The 18,970-nt window shown below is 41.8% G+C and overlaps 1 protein-coding gene across 1 annotated transcript in view; it reads right to left on the reverse strand.

Moving 5' to 3' along the window:
• GUCY1A2 (guanylate cyclase 1 soluble subunit alpha 2) overlaps nucleotides 1-8,932 on the reverse strand; it is a 152,593-nt gene extending 143,661 nt beyond the window's left edge. The window contains exon 1 of the mRNA XM_030270145.4: nucleotides 8,393-8,932. Within this exon, the coding sequence (XP_030126005.1) occupies nucleotides 8,393-8,647 (255 nt within the window). The 5' untranslated portion in view covers nucleotides 8,648-8,932. The remainder of the gene's footprint in view (nucleotides 1-8,392) is intronic.
• Nucleotides 8,933-18,970: the final 10,038 nt, after the last annotated feature.

Consider the following 18,970-nt stretch of genomic DNA (forward strand, 5'->3'; position numbering starts at 1 on the left):
TTTCAAAGATTTTTTTTTTTTTTTCCCTTGGAAAAGCTATGGCTCCTAGCTGAGCTTCAGAAGGGCTTCAGCAGTCATGCTGTTAAAAAACTTGAGTGCTTAAAATTTTAAACGTGGAAGTTGAAGCACTGAAGAGCATAACAGGCTCTGCTAGAAACCACTTTGCTTCTACCAAAATGTCTTCAAGTATGTCCATTGGGTCAGGGGGTTCCCCCACAGTTGTGTGTCCTGGGGAGTTGTAAAGTCCTTCCCAGAGGAATCAGCACCCCTGCAAGCAGGAGGGCCTGTGGACATCAGCCATATCAGCACTGTGACACTGAAAGTTTTAAATGCTTCAAATTTCAAGTGTTCAATCACAAACTCAGCAGATGTGTATGATTTTAATCACCAGATTCACTGCTGGTGATCATTCATTAATGAAAAACATTTTTTTCATATTTCAAAAACAATTTTAGTCAAGTCTTTGTGCTTAGGTGACTGCAGATCTCTAAGCACACACAAGCAGGTGTGCATCTGGCCCATGCAAAAGAAGATAAATGGCAAAACAGTCATTTTCAGTCTGAGTATTTTTAATATTTACCCCATGATCATGTAAGCAGTGAAAAACTGTTCCCTCCCTGTCCTTCTGATCAGCAAAATATTGAATTAAAGAGGTTGTAAACAAAGAATCAAGGCTCCAGTTGAAGACAAACATTTATCAACACTCCCAAGTGCCAGGAGTGGAGAGATAAGCATTGAAATTGCTGCGGCTAGGGAAAAGCAGAACTGAAAAAGAAAAGGAAGGCTCCTTTAGCATCCAGCAATGTTCTGATGTTGCAGAAAGGAGAAAAACTCCATAGTAGGTCCTACACAGCCAGCACTCTCCCTGTCCCATTCCCAGTAGCTGAAGAATGAAATGAAAGGGAACAGACAGAAATCAGAAATGGAGAAACAGAGTCACAACATAAGCAATCATCTGAAATTTTAAAAAATAAATAATATTTAGGGATTTAATAGTTCTTTTGACAATATAATCAGGAAAAAAATATAGTTCTGCTCTCTAGAGTCTGAACATTTTAAGGTGCACCTATCTTTTTAACTGCTTCTATTTGAGCTAAAAATATATCTTCTTAATGAAGACCATCTTCCCAATTCCAGATGTTTGTTCTTTAGATAAAAGCACCCCCTGCTTGTAGACCTCCATGACTAGCAGCAGATTTGGTATCAAACGAGGAAGATGCATAATCCCCAGGAGTGGACTGTCTGGGGATCCAGGGCAGGGTGACTGACAGCTGGAGGCAAAACAAACTGCCTGCAACAGCTCACAGTGATCCAGTTGGGACTGTGCGAGGGTGCAGTGCCCGAGGTCAGTGCGACTGGCAGACAAACCTGAGACCTTTCTGCTCCCCAGTTCACACAAACTGGGGTCCTCTTCACACAGAAATGCTGGTGCACATCAGAGAATTGCCTTAATTTAATAAACAGCAGTGAGATTAAAAATGTATCCCAATACTACTTCATGGCAACAATGCAAACACTGTGAAGAAATAAAGCAGAGCTAAATAATGACTAAAAATTGTAAGCTCTGCATCCCCAGCTGCCTTTCAGCTAGAAGAAGCACAGACATTACAGATGGAAATTGCCTATTAGATCATCTAGCCTAACTCCTTGACAGCAAAGGATAAGTATCTCAGGGTGCTATCCCTTATAACACCAGCTGTGATCACTTCGTTAATCTCTGAATTTCAGCCTGGTCTGAAATGGACAGAAAAACTGTTCTGTGCTGCAGAGCGAACGTGCTCAGTAGGCAAGACTATAATAGATGATCTATTGCTAATGCTACCTGTTCATCTTTTAACGCAACTGATATCTACTACATAAAATCATCAGTGCTACTCCAGCAGACTGATAGGTTAATGAAAAGCTTTACAGGTTGGACCTTTTCAAGGATTTTTTTTCTACTGAGATAGAAGAAGAACCGATTTCCCCAATGTAATCGGACCTAATTTCATATGCAGCTCTGCATAGGTATTTATCCATTTGAAACCTATGGACAAACCACAGATTTTTTCAACTTCATTCTTAAACTCAGTTTGAGAGTTGGAAAACGTAGAAAGAATCTGGATACAAGATGGAATAACTTTTTTACTCAAACCACTTCATAGCAGCCTTTAACATTAGCACAAGAGGTAGAAAGCAAGGGAAGGCTTTCCTCTGTATTAACATTATGCATTTCATCAGAGTACAACCAACTGCTGTGACTGGCTCTGCTCAAATAGTTTCAAGTGAAGGACATTCACACTCATTTTGATGCAGCCATGAGGGCTCACTGCTTTTGTAGGGGCACATATTAATGATCATGACATTCTTGACTCCCTTACATCTTTCTCTATTTGCACCTGCACACTCTGGCCAGGGGAGAGGCAGAGAAGTGCAAAACAATTTAGATCAATTTCGTGGGATCACCACTAGTGCTGCCACACTCTGCTCTGTCAGCCAGCAGGTCCAATCTGCCTGTGGGCAAGCCTATTCCCCAGCATAGCAGGGATATGCTTGCTGCTTCTAGGCAGCAAACATGTCTGCAACCTATGAATGTTTCCGAGACACGTTTTCTCAAAACACTGAAGGGAAGATTCAGCCTGGAACTGTACAAACGTTAAGAAAGCCAATATTACTATGATTGGTCTAAGCATTAGATGTCAAATACTTAAACACACACTCAATAAAATTTCATCAAGGTCGATACAATTCTGCAGGCCCTTGGGTGCAGATAATTTTTTTAGTATTTTATTTGCTGAAGCTGAATTTTCTTTGCATCAGATGTTAAACTGCTGAACAAGACAAACAATTAAAACCCACTGTGATGCTCATATTGATATTTTCCTGAATGTTCCTGTTTAAGACATCACAGCTCTATTTCAGGCTATGAAATAACAGATTGACTACAGACTGCTTGTGTGACCTTCTGTATAACTAACTTTTGTCTATGTTAAGTTAGTTGGAAGATACTTGGCAAAAGTCTGGGTTTATTATACTTTCAAAAAAAAAAATCATTCTGTTTGCCTGCTGAAATGAGAAATTAGAAGTTTCTCATAGAATGTGTCTCTCTTCACCATTTTCATGCTTCACACCCACATTCTTGAGAAGGATGTTACTCATGTAAAAATCTCATCCAGCCTGGGCTACTAAGTGAATAAGCTCATCACAGCACTGATACGGGTATCATTTGACATTACCTTATTTCATTCAGAAAGACAGGCAGAAGTCATTTCTACAACATCAGAGCTTAGCTATACACAATGTGTTCATGTAAGTCATTAGGAGCTCAGAATACTTGTGCAAATTTTTTACAAAATCTTATGCAAAAATCAATTTGCTACCTCTCTTGCTAGTGGCAGCAGCTTGTTAAGGGAGTAGAAGCAAAAAGCTAGTAAAAGAGTAGTATTCATGGACACTAAGTGGTAGAGGTTTATGATGGAGCCACGTTTGATATAAGCTGCTACACTGCAGCTTCTCTGCCAAAACCCCACCTCCGCTCACTGTAGGATTCACTTGCAATTAAGCAATTTGAAGTTACAGTAGTTCTGTGACATAAGTCAGAGCCTACACACTAACATAAATGACTGCCTTTACATTCACTTTTTTTCTACTGGCAGGGAAAGGGCTGTATTCAAAAAGACAGTTCTTAAATTCAAACTATTTGGCGGCAGCCAGTAGCAGCTTCCTAAATAACACAGGGGAAGAAGTGTTCTTACATTAATGTGTTTTGAACCGGGCCTGTGAGGAATAGCAGAAATAATTCTAAATGAACAGAAAAGTATAACAGAAGTTATTTTCACGTAACAGTTTTGTAAGCAATGCATTACATTAGCCTTTCAGAAAATAAAATCAAATGGAAGTGTTAGTCACTTTAATGCTGTGTTATGCTGTAATTTGTGTTTCAGAAAGATCAGTGCAGTGCTTAGGGGTACACAGACTACTCTGAACACACACCCAGGCACTCTCAGCTCCTTTAGGGATAGCCCATGCCTCTTAGATGGGAGCAGAGTATTTGACTTTTCAAATCAGTGACAAATTATGTTTTTCTGATTTTGATTCTATTTCCAGCTTAGTATTGGATACAAGTCAAGATAGAACTGGAGCAAATGTGAAAATTACTGCAAGGAACTAAAATTCAGTAACATACTAAACTGCACTTTTAAAGAATCAAGCTATATATACTGATGCCAGGATACCATACTCCTATAGCAGAGCCCTTAAGGGCAGAAAATATTATTTTGATAATGAATAGCATATAGTATCATGTTCTCTACTTATAATTAATCAAAATTTATGTCTTTGTGGGTGTAAAGATAATCCTTTAAAATGAAACACAATAGCAAAGCTGGAATCAAAAAGAGAATGTATCATTAAATTTGCTTGTGATGTGCATATAATTAGCAAGTTATTTTTTAAAAACAAGGTCATAAATCAATGTCCCTATAAAGTTCCCAGCATTTTATTATTTATCTCCAATAAAGTGAACCCAGCCTGGTGACAAGGGCAACTGTTTGTTTTGAGAGTAGCTGAATCTGGCTCCAGATTTCTCTGATCAGACTGCATAACCAAGGACCATTCAACAGTGGTTCAGATGAAGGAGGACAGAGGGACATCTGTGTTCTGTCAGGAACATGATTTAGGAACATGTTAGAATGGATAGGAGCTGCCTTCACAATTACTCATTCTTGTGAGAACATCACAGGGATCAAAGGCTGTGAGAGGGCAGGGACAGTCGTGGGGCAATATGCAGGGAGCACTGGTGCCAGGACCTCGTGAGCCAATGGAGCCACGAGAGCTGTGTGCAAAACCTGGGGTTTATTGCACTGGGCAGCAAAGTTTGGTGCCACCAACCATCATCTTCACACTCAGGTGCTGAGCACAGCTCCCCGGCCCCACCGGTAGGGCGCCAGGCTGTGCCTCCACCCTTCTGATGTCAAAGCACTTGGCTGCGCAGCAAGCTGGTTCTGGGGGAAGCAGCAGGGCAGCAACTTGATGAGATGTTCAGCACATGCACATTTAGTCTGCTGAGTGCAGCTGGGACAAAGAGCTGCCTCTCCTTGTATTGCTGCTGCTCTGCCTCCCTGCCCAGTGCACCAGCATAGCCTACTCACGAATGCCAACGGTGGGATGTGGGTGGAGCTCTCATCACCACACATTTTTCCCCAAAATACAGAGCTGTTTTGGTGGGAGGTGAGCCCTACCATCCTTCTAGTTCTGGCGCTCAGAAAAGAGAGGGTTTGCAATGAGTACATTCCAGATGAACAGCAGCAATCCTTCACCTATCCAAGCATGTCGGGGAACATTTACGAACCCACAGGAACATAACCTGTGCTGATTGAGGGATCAGGTCCCTACATCCTCTAGTATAACTACTGCAGGAAAAAAATCTCAAATACTCAGTATAAGAGAAAAAGTAGAATATCATGCCTGCTGGAAAGTGCTAGAAGCTGTTGTCTGGGAGCAAGGAGAATGGGGAGGATTTAATGCTGCAACACAGCAATGTTAATTTTTTTATATTTTCTCACAGTTCCACAAACAGCAATGTTTGTGCAAAGTCATACTCAGCTAAAATTGAGACCAAGATTACAAGTGATAAGAAAATGTAGTAACTTATTTTCTCTATATTTTAGTGTAATTTCATTCTACAGAATCTCGTACAATTGACAATACAGCTGTACTAATTCATGAATGAATTGCACAGGAGATACATTTCATACACATTTTTGCACTACCTCTCCTAAGATGAAGCCTGTTTGCACAGCCTTCTGGCTGCTCTGCCCTATGCACACCCCTCTTGGGTGTCCAATGCTCTTTTGCCCCTTGGATGCCCCTTCCTGCTCTGTTTAAGGCTCTCCATGTGCCCAGAGCAGTTCTCAGTAGCTCCTGCTACCACTTAGAACTCCTTTCATGGTACAGTAGTATTAAATACACACATAAAATTTTTCTTCAGTGAAAACACAAAACAATATTTTACTGAGTATTCAGTCCTAGTCATTGTTGAAGGAAAGTGCAAAAAACTACGGCTAAGTATAAACATCAGGAACTTGTAGCATCCTTCAACTTTGAAAGTTGGGATGAGGAAAAATAACTGCTGCATTCATGTTTGAAGAGACAACGTTAAACCTTGCAGGCTAGATATCTAGTATATACATCTGTATGCACATAAATATGTTTATATATTTAACAGAGACCCCTATCTATAGTATTATGGAATTAAGATCTATCTACATCCATGAAAAAGTATTAGAGCTTCTTGTTTAGAAAGAACATCTGTCAGTGCTCCCTTCAGACTTGCCTTCTAATTTAACAAACAACATAAATGAATCCTATTAAATCAATTTTATAGGCAAAGTGGTTTTTTTTTTACTTCTAATTAAAGTTATTCTTGATTTATATCAGTAGATGTGAAAAAAATAATCAGATCCAAAGTGCTAGACATATGGTAACTTGACTTGTTGCATGAAGGCATATATTCACTATCACATAGCTCAGTAAGAAAAGCACAAAATAACAAAGCATCTTAACAGTGGTTTCTCTGAGTGAAAAATGGCAGGAAACCTGGTTCTTTTCTTAAACCAAGACTAGAACAATAAGACTTCTTTGACTTAATGACATTATTTTATGCCAAAATGTGTAAGATGGGAATGAAGCTGTAGTTACAATGCAAAGATAAAAAGGGAAATTTTAAGTAATGTGTATCACATTATAATTTTTAAATAACCTATTTTTTTTAGCAACAAGGATAGCTATAATTACCTCCCAGGGAAACCATGAAAGCTGTTGTTTGGGACATTAAAACCAAGTTAGATGAAATTTTTGCATTCCTAAATAAAATTTCTCTGTGAGCAGGGGAGAAAGAGGACTTGATCTATCAGAGTTTTATCCATGTCTTAATTCAAGGAATATGTTTATTTTGAAAAGAAATTCAACAATTTATATGTAAAACTGTAATTGTCTCTTATAGCAACACAATACAGGAGATAACAGACAAAGCTTAGAAAACACAAATACTAAGGTTATTTCAAAATACTGTGCTGAACTACTTCTGAATACTTCGTATATTTGGGGTAACATATGCTCTAATTATACCATTGCATTACTATCAAATTAAATAGCTTCTCTTTTTTTTAATATTCTAAAACAAGACAGGTCACCTGAAATATCATCTATTAATAACAGCATTACAAGACCAGATTCCCAGTGGAGAGGGAAAAAATCAATGTGAAAGAGAAGTCTTAACTGCAACTGGATGACTATTAGCTATTTAATGCATTAAAACTTCTCCCATTAAACACCCTGTCTACGCCTGTCCAGCGCTTAAACTCCAAACAGAAAAGAGTCTATTAAAACCAATGTAAACTGAGAGCTGATGGTGATGAGACTCATAATGAATTTCCAGAACTGCCTAATAATATGAAAAAGATTATATGATGCCACAATAACAGATACAGTTGCCCTGCACATTAATACTACTTGTTGCCATTAATGTTTTATGTTTTTAAACATTAAACTATCTCAGACTCCAAACAAACATTCAGTTGCAGCTGAAACTCCAGGAGAAAATTTTAGCAGAGATCATAGACATAGGTACAGGAGCATAGCACAATCAAAACAAAAAGGCAGGTGAAAAACCTTCTTTTTCACACTAATCTATGAGAACTCCTGAAACACTGGTTTCAGTCTTGCAAAATCATACCAGCATATGTTACAGGCTCTACCTGACTTCGCTCCTGATGTTAACAGCATACAGACAATGGGTCCCTGACTCAACTACAGATGCAGCTATCCAGACGATCATTAAGTCGTGGATTTCAAAGTCTGCTTTGAAGAAACTGATCTGTCAGTAATGTCTGCACATCCAGGAGGCACAGGGAAATCTGTTGCTGAAATATTTCCGAACACATAGCCGGAACTTTGTTCTGTTTTACCCTATTCAGTACAGAGAAGCCCTACAAATGTAAAAGTTCACATCCCTTCATTGTTCAGGAACAATGTGCACGCCATGCATCATACAGATGTAACTTTTTATATTAAAAAATAAAAATGTTGCTACTACCAGTGATAATTTCGTTTTCATTCAGAAAGGGACTCGGCAGAAATTATAAACCCAGCCAAAGCGGCAGCTGCGCCTAAGCGTGACTCCCGACCCGATTTCCAGCACCGGGCTGCCGGGAGCTGCACTCCCACAGTCTGCGGGGCTGGCAGCCGGCAGCCGGAGCGGGCGCGGAGAGGCAGCGGGCTCCAGCGACCCGGCGGGTCCAGCAGGGAGCGGAGAGCGGGCACGGCCGCTTTTTTCCCGGCAGGGACGGAGCCCGCGGGGCAGCCGGGGCTGCGCGGGGCGCGGGCGGGGCGGGGGCCGGGCGCGGGCACTCACCGCGGGGGCCGTCAGGCGGCGGATGCTCTCGCCCAGCGAGTCCAGGTTGACCCGCCGGCGGCGCGGAGCGCGGCGCGCCCCGGCGCTGGCCGCGGCGGCGGCGGCGAAGGGGATGTCAGCGGGGCCGGGGGGGCTGCGGCTGCCGTTCCAGCACAGGCGGGACAGGGGACACTCGCCCTCCTCCTCGGGGCTCGTCTCGGGGCAGTCCGAGCCCAGCGAGCTGAAGGACTCTGACGAGATCTTGCGGCGGGACATGGTGCCGCGGGCCGGGCCGGGGCGGCGGCGGGCTCAGCGCGGGGCGGCGGGCAGCCGCGGCGGGCAGCGCCGAGCTGGGCGGGCGCGGGGGCGGCCGCCTCGCATGGCCGCGGGTGCCCCTGGGCGGGCGGGAGGCAGCGGCGGAGCCGCCGCGCCGGGGCCGGCGCAGAGCGCGGTGCTGCCCCGCTCCGCGGCTGTCCGCGCCGGGCCGGGAGCGCGGGTGCCGCGCCGCGCCGCGCCGGGAGCCTTTAAAGCGGCGGCGGCGAAAACCGCGGCGGCTGCTGCCCTCCTCTGCCTCGGCCGCCCGCCCCGCTCTCCCCTCCCCCGGCTCCCTCGCTGCTCCGCGGGGATCACGTGTTGTTTCGAGCCCTTTCCCCCTCCTCCTCCGCCTCCCGCCTCCCCCGCCCCGCTCGCCGCCTGTCGCGCCCGGCCCCGCTGGCCGCGGCCCCGCCGGCCCCGCTGCCCCTGTCCGGGGCGGTGCCCCCAGCGCCCGGCGGGGCGGGCCGAGGGCAGGGCCCGCGCTCCCGGCCGCCGAGCTCTGCGCTTTGGCACTCTGGAGCCGGGCTGAGGGAAGCGGGAAGGTTGCCCGGTACCCGCGCACGGCTCCGCGGGGAGCGGCGGTGCCAGCGCCGGGAATGGGGACGATCCCGGGGCCCTCCCCTGGCTGCCTCCCCGGCCCCGCCGCCGCCGCCTCCAGTCCCGCCGCGGTGCTGGACAGCTCCCTGGCAGCTCCAGCGGCCGGGGAAGCCGGTACGCGCCTGCTGCCAGCCTCCCCGCCAGCGAACTTTTGAAATGACATTAGGGAAGCTGAAGCTTAAGAAATAAATCTTTTTAAAAACTGGGGAGAGAGGATGCAGGTCATCTGCTTTCAGAATCAAAAGCTGTCTTTCTGCAAGCGTTGCTCCCGTTAACACTGTGGGTCATGTCCAAAACATCTAAGAAACTAAATTAATTCCCACGCTACAGCCCTGGCAAGGGGAGAAAGGACTGGGCTAGAGGACCCAAAGGCAGAGGATCTTCGATCCCAGATGACACACAAGGTGTCTCCTTCCCAACTTTCCCTACTCATGCTGTCAGTTTAAAGACACCTTTCGAGATTCATTCCAATAGTGATAATCCCATATAGTTCTCCTCAGGAAAAATGTTCCAAAGAAATGTGATCTGAGCTGAAATGGTTCGTCCTACCATCAATGAAGACAGCTTGTCATTGCTTTCCCTTTGTTCAAACAAGACTTACTTTAAAAGGCAATGATTTTTAAATAGTTTTTACTCTACCTTTTCACTGTATTATGACATGTTTTACAACCTTATCCTTTTAAACGTCTGAATGCAGCCTAAACAAGGACTCACTGAAAAAACTAGGGAGATTTCCACAGGTATGAAGGAGCTTTTGAGCATGGCTTCAGGCAGCACAAGCCAGTGTCTGCTCCCAGATGGGGCACAGGTCTATGGCCAAGCATGCTGCTTTTAACTGGGGCATAACAACCTTTGCCAGGACATTGCTTTCAGTGTATCATCCTTGTTTCCCTTGACTCGCATAGTGTCTTTTTTTTCCTTTTTTTTTTTTTAATAGAAATAGATATGAAGTCGAGTGATTGAAGCCTGTGGCTTGAAAGGATGTGTAGTAAAGCCAGATGTTCCATACTACCTTCTGTTGCCATGGGAAGTATTACACTTGGGATGCATAGACTCTCCTTTTGCAGACCTGGTGATTCCCTTGGCAGACCTAGGACATGAATCAGGCATGACTTCACATGCAATTAATTCACACATGAACCTTCAGATGTGTTGTCTTTGTGTTTCCTCCTCGACTGATTAACAATATTCATCAGTATCTGATGAGTGTAGGGAGGCAAAATAGTCACTGCCTTTTTTGTTCCTCCCTCTGAACAAATCCCCATTTTCACAGGTTCTTTGAGACCTGCTGCACAAGCCCTTGCTGGCGTGCAGGCCAAGCTCCCACTATTGAAGGGACTCAGGAGCTAAGGGGTCTGGAAGGTGCCCTTTGGTGCTAAACATCATCCCTAGCACAGGGTACTCTTTGTAACATTCTTCATGTGCTCCACTTTCCACTAAATTTACTTCCTTCTCATAGACCATTTCATACAGTCCTCAGTGAAGTAAACTACCACTGGCTTCCTGGCTGATGAAGTGACAGTGACAACTGGGTAAGAGCCACATAGTTTAGCACAGAAAATGCAAATACATATTTATAAGTTCTAAACTGCAAAAATACCAAAGTGTTAACTGGTTCCATGTGCAGCGCTTCAGCTGTAGGGCAAGCAACTTGCTTGGAGGCATTTTGCATTTTATTCAGCACTAGGGAAGAGGGTTACAACATGACAAAAATGACACCTTTTCGGTCTTCAGTTTCCTCTTTTTCTTGAAGTTTAAAGTAGCACTTCCCAATGCAACTTATTGGTAGCATTTGACAGTACTTCTGAGTGTTTTTATTATATAATATGGTTATCCTGAAATGGAAAGGAAAATTCTCTTGCCTCAGTGACTATTCCTGAGGTGAGGACATCATAACTAAATGTACTTGTGTACCAAAGTAACTCTTTTCAAGAATGTGAAATACATTTTCCTTCAACATCAAGATAATGACGTTCATAGCTCAGGAAAAAATGCCATTAGGTTCTTCAAGCAATCTTTTCTTCAGATGAAGCAGAGCTTTGAGTAAACCCAGACAGTGTTGGCTAGTCTGATTAGATACAACCTTTAAAGCTTGTGAAAGTAAGCCTCATACCTGCCCAATCCAGTTACTAAGGATATCAGTAGTATGCATACTGCAACTCTGTTTGGGATTCATTATATGAAGTGCAGAGAACTGAACAGAGGAACCAGCTGGAAAACTACCAAACATCATTATAAGTTGTCTTGAACTAAATAGAAATGGACAGCAAGATTCAAGATGATGCAGATTCTGGAGGTGAGTCTGGTGAGCAAACAAGTCATTCAGTCCCCAGTTAATTATTCTCATTTAATTTCTCTTGATCCAGACACAGCCTTGGCAAAAGCTAAATACCACAGGGATTGCTTCATCTGGCTGTCAAATGCCTTTGAGAGCCCATAGACACAGACATTTACAGCATATAAGAGAACAAATATTCTTCTTTTATACATGTCTCATCAGCCCCAACTTGTAGTTGGCAAATTATTGAGTAAACAGCAGAATGTCTGTAAAATGAATAAGGTTAACTAAAAGAAAGCCAATGCAACTTTTCTTTCATACTACAACAATGTGCAATGTATGTGTCCCACATTACAGACACTTCCAAAAAAATGTGGAGTACTTTTAATTCTTTTACAATTTATAATGTATAATTATTCTTCTCATTAGACCACTGACTGAACATATCCAGGGTGTGCCCAGGTGGCCGAGACACTGATGGCACCCTGGCCTGGATCAGCACTGCTGTGGCCAGCAGGAGCAGGGCAGTGACCGTCCCCCTGTGCTCAGCACTGCTGAGGCCACAGCTCCAATCCTGTGCTCAGTTCTGGGCCCCTCACTGCAAGAAGGACATTGAGGGGCTGGAGCGTGTCCAGAGAGGGGCAGCGGGGCTGGGGAAGGGTCTGGAGCACAAGTGCTGTGAGGAGCAGCTGAGGGAGCTGGGGGTGCTCAGCCCAGAGAAAGGAGGCTCAAGGGGAACCTCATCACTGTCTACAGCTGCCTGAAAGGAGGGTGCAGCCAGGTGGGGTCAGCCTCTTCTCCCAGGTACAAGTGACCGGACAAGGGGACATAGCCTAACGTTGTTCCAGGACAGATCCAGGCTGGACACCAGGAATTTTTTTTTTCTTTTTTCCCACAAAAAGGGTAATTAAGCATTGGATTGGACTGCCCAGGGAGGTGATGGATTAGCACTGTGGTTTAGTTGACAAGGTTATGATCAGTCAAAGGTTGGACTTGATGATCTTAGAGGTCCCCTACAACCTAAATGATTCTGTGTCTCTATAATTCTAAGGAAAATATTATGAAAATCAGAAATGTTTTATCATTTTTTATCTATTTGCTTATTTTTGTCTTAGTGGTAATGAGCAAACATCACAAAACTGAGTTCAGTCCTGACAGAAAATACATGGTCTTTAATTTCCATTATTTAGAGTGTGTTAGTTTATTGGTAATTATTCATGATTTTTATTTATTCACTATTAACTGTGCATTTCTCATCAGACATATGTTGGAGTTTTGATATTATTTTTGTTCACAAATGCTGTTTTTCTACAGCCTTGGAAGATTAAAATAACAAAAACAACTTAATCATAGTGCATTGCATTGTCCTATCTGCCTTTGTTGAGAAAATGTTGGTTGCAAAGCTGCTAAAAGAAAGTATTTTAACTAATCCCTCTTAGAGCTGCACATATCACATATATATATCTCACATATATCATATATATAGTTCATATCATTTCACCTATTACATTATATGGCTTTTTATAATAATCTTTTTTATAGCACTGCTGAACCTGTAAGTACTTAATTTTCCTTTAATAGAAAAGATTGTTGTCACAGGATCAATGTGTCCCCACAGAGAAAGTAAACACCTGTTTTGCAAAGCATTTCTAAAGCAGCAGGAGGCCGTTATCCTGTAACAACATTGTGTTACAATTACTTTATTGCAGTCAGGCAAAATGACTGATGTGCAGCAAATTCATTCTTCTTTCACATTCTGCCAAACCTTCCTGTTCTTTATCCAATGACTTCCATCTGGAGTAGTGCCTGGAAGGATGGCTGGGGCGTTCTGCCATTCGTCATTAATGATCTGTTGAATTACAGCTGGCTTGAAGAACAAATCAATTATATATTTCAACTACTCAGAAATATAGTTTATGTGCAAAGTGCAGCAAATTCACATTGGTCTAAGTTGTTGTTCTAGTCATCAGGTTATGTTTGAGTCCAGCATGTTACTGAAGCAGTAATGAATCTGTTTTTCACTGCGAGATGAGATATTGTGTAATGAAAGCAGAAGAATCTGTCTTAATGCCCATAAAATATATTTAATCTTAGACCTTCATCACACTATTAGGACTTATTTTTTGTGGATGAGAAAAGCAAACAAACCACTGGTGACATACCACAAGACTCACACCACCTAGCAGATCAATAGCAGAATCGGGAATACCTTGTTGCCTAATCCAACTTCAAGGCAACTTTATTCAGGATCAATTGGCTGGAAACATGAATGGAAAGGATCAGATCCATTTGTAAATGCAAGGATTTCACTATACTCACTTGCCAAAATAGGATCAAAACTAGATGTCAGGTCTGTGGAAAGAGCTAAGATATATTGACATAATCAATATTTCACACATAAAAAAGAAAAAGTAAAGGCGAAGGAAGTGCCTGATGGAGTGAGAAAAATAAGAATACCCAAATAACAGTTCTTTCACTCAGGTGAGTAGGTCAAACTGAGATTGCAAATCTCAGGGAGAAGTGATGGCATACAATTTTAACTAATTGTCTAGAATTGAACACTCAGCTGGCTAAACATTCAGACCTAAAAACTTATAAACTGCGAAATAAAAACTGTACTACAGAACTCAAAATCTTCTATTTCCATTCCACTTGGGCAGAAAGGCAGATTTACTGAATTCAGCACTGGGTGAGGTAAACTGAACCTTTTATTGATCAGCATTTCTTCTGTGTCCATTTTACCCTGAGGACACCAGCTAGCAGGGGCAGCATAAGTTCTGCCTCAGAGTTACCTTTAGGCCTCATTGAAATTCATTTAAAACACTAAAACAGGAAGATGCTGATGAGTATTTTTATGGTCTAGAGCTACCTCACCCCAGCACCCTTTTACATCTTAGTCAAGCCACTGTTTATATAACATCTCCCTACAGAAAGCCAGTTTGTTTCCACTCTTGCAGATGTATTTATCCGAGACATACCTCCTGCTATGTGCAGTTTTTTTGTAAGGATATCAATGTCATCATCAAGTCTAACCCAAAGAAAATACAATGGTTTGTATGTATGTACTTATGAAATTAAACCAAATTTGCTTTCAAGCACCCTCTGTATCATAGCAGGAGCTCAAATAGACATGTTTTCCTATTACAGCATTTCTGAGAGACAAAGGTCATGATTTATGTTTGGAATGAGGTTTGAGCTACCCAGTCAGACTAGGCCTGATAAGCGGCTTTGATGGGGACTGGAAGCCTTTGATGCAGTGAGAATTCAGTTGTGGCGCAGTCAGAAATTATGTTAAGGTAACTACAAAGTAATCAGCTATCCAAGCATGAATTCGAGTAGAGCTGCAGTGTGAAAAGTTTGACCACCTTAAGGAAAAGGTAAACAATGTTAGCTTGCCAATCAGAATGCCTTTGTAAACTGTAAACTATGTAGAAGCTTATATAAACTACCATCTTATCTTGAATAAAGGGAGAACGTTTGATTAACCACATTGGTTCAGACCTGCGTTTGTCCTGTCCAGCTTCCCATTTTTCTGAGATTCCCTGGCATTTTTTTCCAGACTTCTGGAGAAGCTCCTTCCACTCTTCATACAGCATGAGGATCCAAAATAGAAAGAGCTTTAAAGCTCCAGACAGAGGCTGAATTAAACCAGGAGTCTCAAATCTCCTGAGCTATTTGCTAGGACTGCCTTTTTGCCTGAGGAGAAGCAGAGTCGATACCCACAAGGCAGAGTGCCCCTCATGTCTCTCCCAGTCCTCTGGCTTGCCTGTAGAAATTCCCTTTGCTGGTCTCTCACACAGCACACTCTGTGTGTGTCTCTCACATGGCACAACCCTGTGGTTCCCAGAAGCACTAGGAAAACACGTAGCACCTCTGGAAGCAAAAGCAAGGATTTAGCAGGCAAGTCCTGGAAAATCAGGGTAATCACAAAGTACTGACCAGGTTTGACTAGGTTTGAACCTATCTATTGGAGCAGTTTGGCAGGCAAGCAGTGCTGCACAGCATCTGGAAGGTGACAAGCCTGCAGCAGAGCTTGTGTAAGGAAGGTATTCTGCAGCAGCTCAGCAAGACCTGGCTGGGAGCAGGACAGGGGGTTCTACCAGAGGAGGCCAGACACAGAGTGTCGAACTGCAGCTCCTTTTGTCACATCTGGGCAAGCTGATCCTTGCCACAAACACTGCACACTTCTGTTACTTCACAAACTGACACTTTCCACTAGATATTTTCCAATTCCGAAGTTCCAGAATGTAAATTATTGCCACCAATGTGGCAATACCACTTTACCAACTGGTCTAAGATTAATTCACACTGACATCTTGTCTGATTAGATTAGCTTTTTCTATTTTATCTTAATGACAGGAAATCCCACTATATTTTACCCAGACTTGTTGAAAACTGAAACTTTCTATCATGTAAGGACTGGGAAGAGTTTCTCTTGGAAGCTTCTTTTAATTCTTTTATTTTTCCTAAAGACTTGCTTCCATGAAGGCCAAAAAAGAATAAAGAGGTTTTATTTTTATATAGTTTCAGCAACAGGAGAGGGAGAAGAAAGAACATGCTTATACCTATAGATGTAGATGATAATAAGCCATTAAGATAGAGCCTGAGCAAATGAAAAATCATCCACCATATCTACCTACAGGATATTATTGACGAACAGTGAGTCAGCCAAAATGCTGTCCAATGAAAGATCCTACTGAGCATCCAGACAAAATCTACTGTAATAAAATCTACTCTATTTCTCCAAGAGGATCTTGTGAAAGAAACTTCTTCAAGCATTAAAATATAATATATGTGGCTGCTTACAGTGACTGTCCCAGCCTCTTTCATCATATATATCTTCAACATGAACTTCAGTCTGTCTCTGGCTAGTAGTGCACAGCAGTTTTATGTACTTAATAGTGTTCAGAACCCTTTCCTTTTTAGATGTTCAGCCATCTAACCTGCTGTGGATACTTGTGTTAAAACATTCCTAGTATTCTGGAGAAATATTTGAAAGCATTGCAAAACATCATGACTTTAGTTTTAGCACCAGATCAGAATCCACTTTTCTGTTCCTTCCATTCTTCTCTTTTACCTTTAGTCCTTGAAAACATAATTGATTGTTTAACCTCATTCTTCACTTTCACTTGGCACCTTAAAACAAAGCTACAGGCAAAGATAAAGGTAAATTATTTTCCTGTCAAATTAGTTCCTGTCACTTTGTTTTGGTGAAGGAACAGAACTTTCAGATACGAGTGCCTCTGCTACTTAGCACTGTCACTCTTGCTGATGTTACTGAGCATCAGGATACCACCATTTCTCATTCCACAGTTTCTTGTGCTCTTTGCAAAACAGACAGTTCCCAGATGAATGTTTCTATGCTGACATTAGTGTGAATACTAATAGAGAAACTCTGCACTAGGAGTTATTAAATAAATGTATTTTGTAATGGTGACATAACTAGAAACAAATATATATATATGTGTGTGTAGTTTCAGCTTCAGAATCTGAGTTGGAACCTTTCTAAAATATTCTGTTGAGGGGGAATGGGAGGAGATGAACAAACAAAAGATGGAAAATATAGGACAGAAAGACCAATCCTTTTTTCTGTGGATGACTCTTAACAAATTCTCAAGTTTTCTTTCATATCAACGTATTTTATGCAAAAAAAAGGTCAAAAAAAGGTAGTCTACTGTGAGGAATCACACACCTTGGTGGGAGGTGGGGGAGCAAGCTGCAATGTGCTTGCCATGAATATTTCACTTTTGTAGCATGTTTCATTCCAAACTTCTCAAGGTGATTTGCAAGCAATTATAAAGCAAATATATATCATATGATAAGCTCAAACAATGAATGGTTTCAGGAGGGAGCTAAGAGCAGTGTGGGCCAAATCCTATAGTTTTCATCCCTGCTGATATAGGCTGAGGTGCTCAGCACCTTGTAGAAATCCTCATACCTTCTTTGAATCCAGCTCTGGGTGAATCAATCTCAAAATCTTTTATAAGCAAAAAAATCCACAAGCAAGGCACATACTGACATAATGAGAATGTGGCTGCTTGTAGTAATGCAGAAATACATTCTATCTAGCAATATTTGCTGCTAGTGCAGTAATGTTTAAAAAGAAACTTTATCTGTAGACAGATAAAAGTATTTTTACAGAAAACTACTATTAAAATCCTGAAATAATCGAACATTTGCTAGTAAGACCAATAATTAGACTATATTTTTGGAATATTTCTTCTAAAAAGACAAAGCAGCTCTTAGCTCTCACTGCAGTGATGCAGCCAAGTCCCTGGTTTGTAAAGAGGATGCTGTAGTTCAGGTGACTGGTAAAGTTTTCTATACAATCAGTTTTTCACTTCATTCTTCAGTAATAAGATTCATCTAGAGCTAAACCACAGATGCTTCTGCAAAGCAATGAGAATTTGATTCCAGAAAGGTGAAAATGCTAACACAGTTGGTTCAAACTATTTTTAGCACTAATTTGTGCACAATACAAAGTTTCTGCAAAGTATCTTGTCCTGTTTTTGCTATGAAGTAAAATGTGCTCCTGCTGTATAATATCAAATTGATGGCATGTTTTTTTCCTCATGCACATGGCTTCTCTTCAAGTGTGATCTTTTCCATCCCCTGACAACAGTTTAATGCTTTACATGACTCAACATGAACAAGGTGTCAAAACCATTAAAGAGCAATTGCTTTGTTGGCTGGGCACAAAGGCAACACAAAGCAGATGTGCTGCAGCAGGAAGAAGCAGGTTAACATTAAAACATCCTTACCAGGTCAAATGCTAAACACTTCCCTGGATTTTGAGAAGCATCTTGAACTCCTTGCAGGTGAAAACTCAGAAGTGCATGGCAATAGGGTGTTACCCCACCCAGTTCATCATATAGCAGAATTTTTATTTTTAAAAAAATTAATTAAAAATTAATTTTTAATTTATATTTTCTGTCTAAAAAGCATTAAAATGACTTAGCGCAGACAAGATTTGAAGATGAAAGAGAAAAATGTGAAGTCACATTAAAAAATTATAGAGACTTGAAAAGGAAACACTGAATTTATTGACGCTAGTATTAAAACCAAGAATCTGAAGATTAGCACAACCAGTAAGTTCCTACATAGACAACTTCTTTGAGTAAGTGTGACAATAAGAAACAGAAACACTGCGCTACTGTCTATGGTAGCTTTCTCCTTGTCCACCGCTGCCAGTAATTCTTAAATATTTTAAGTTTCAAAATTATTTGTTCTCTTCTTCCTTCCCATCTTGTCCTGTCTGTTCTGTTCACTGTTATTTATATTAAAAAATACAGCTCATTAGATATCAAAAACAGTAACATTTTGGTTAAACATTTGGTATAAGTCTACAGATATATAAAACACAAGCAAAAGCTCTTATTCTATTAGCGAGGTAAGTGTACCTGTTACAA

Source organism: Taeniopygia guttata, chromosome 1 (genome assembly GCF_048771995.1).
Source record: "Taeniopygia guttata chromosome 1, bTaeGut7.mat, whole genome shotgun sequence".
NCBI classification, from domain to species: Eukaryota; Metazoa; Chordata; class Aves; order Passeriformes; family Estrildidae; genus Taeniopygia; species Taeniopygia guttata.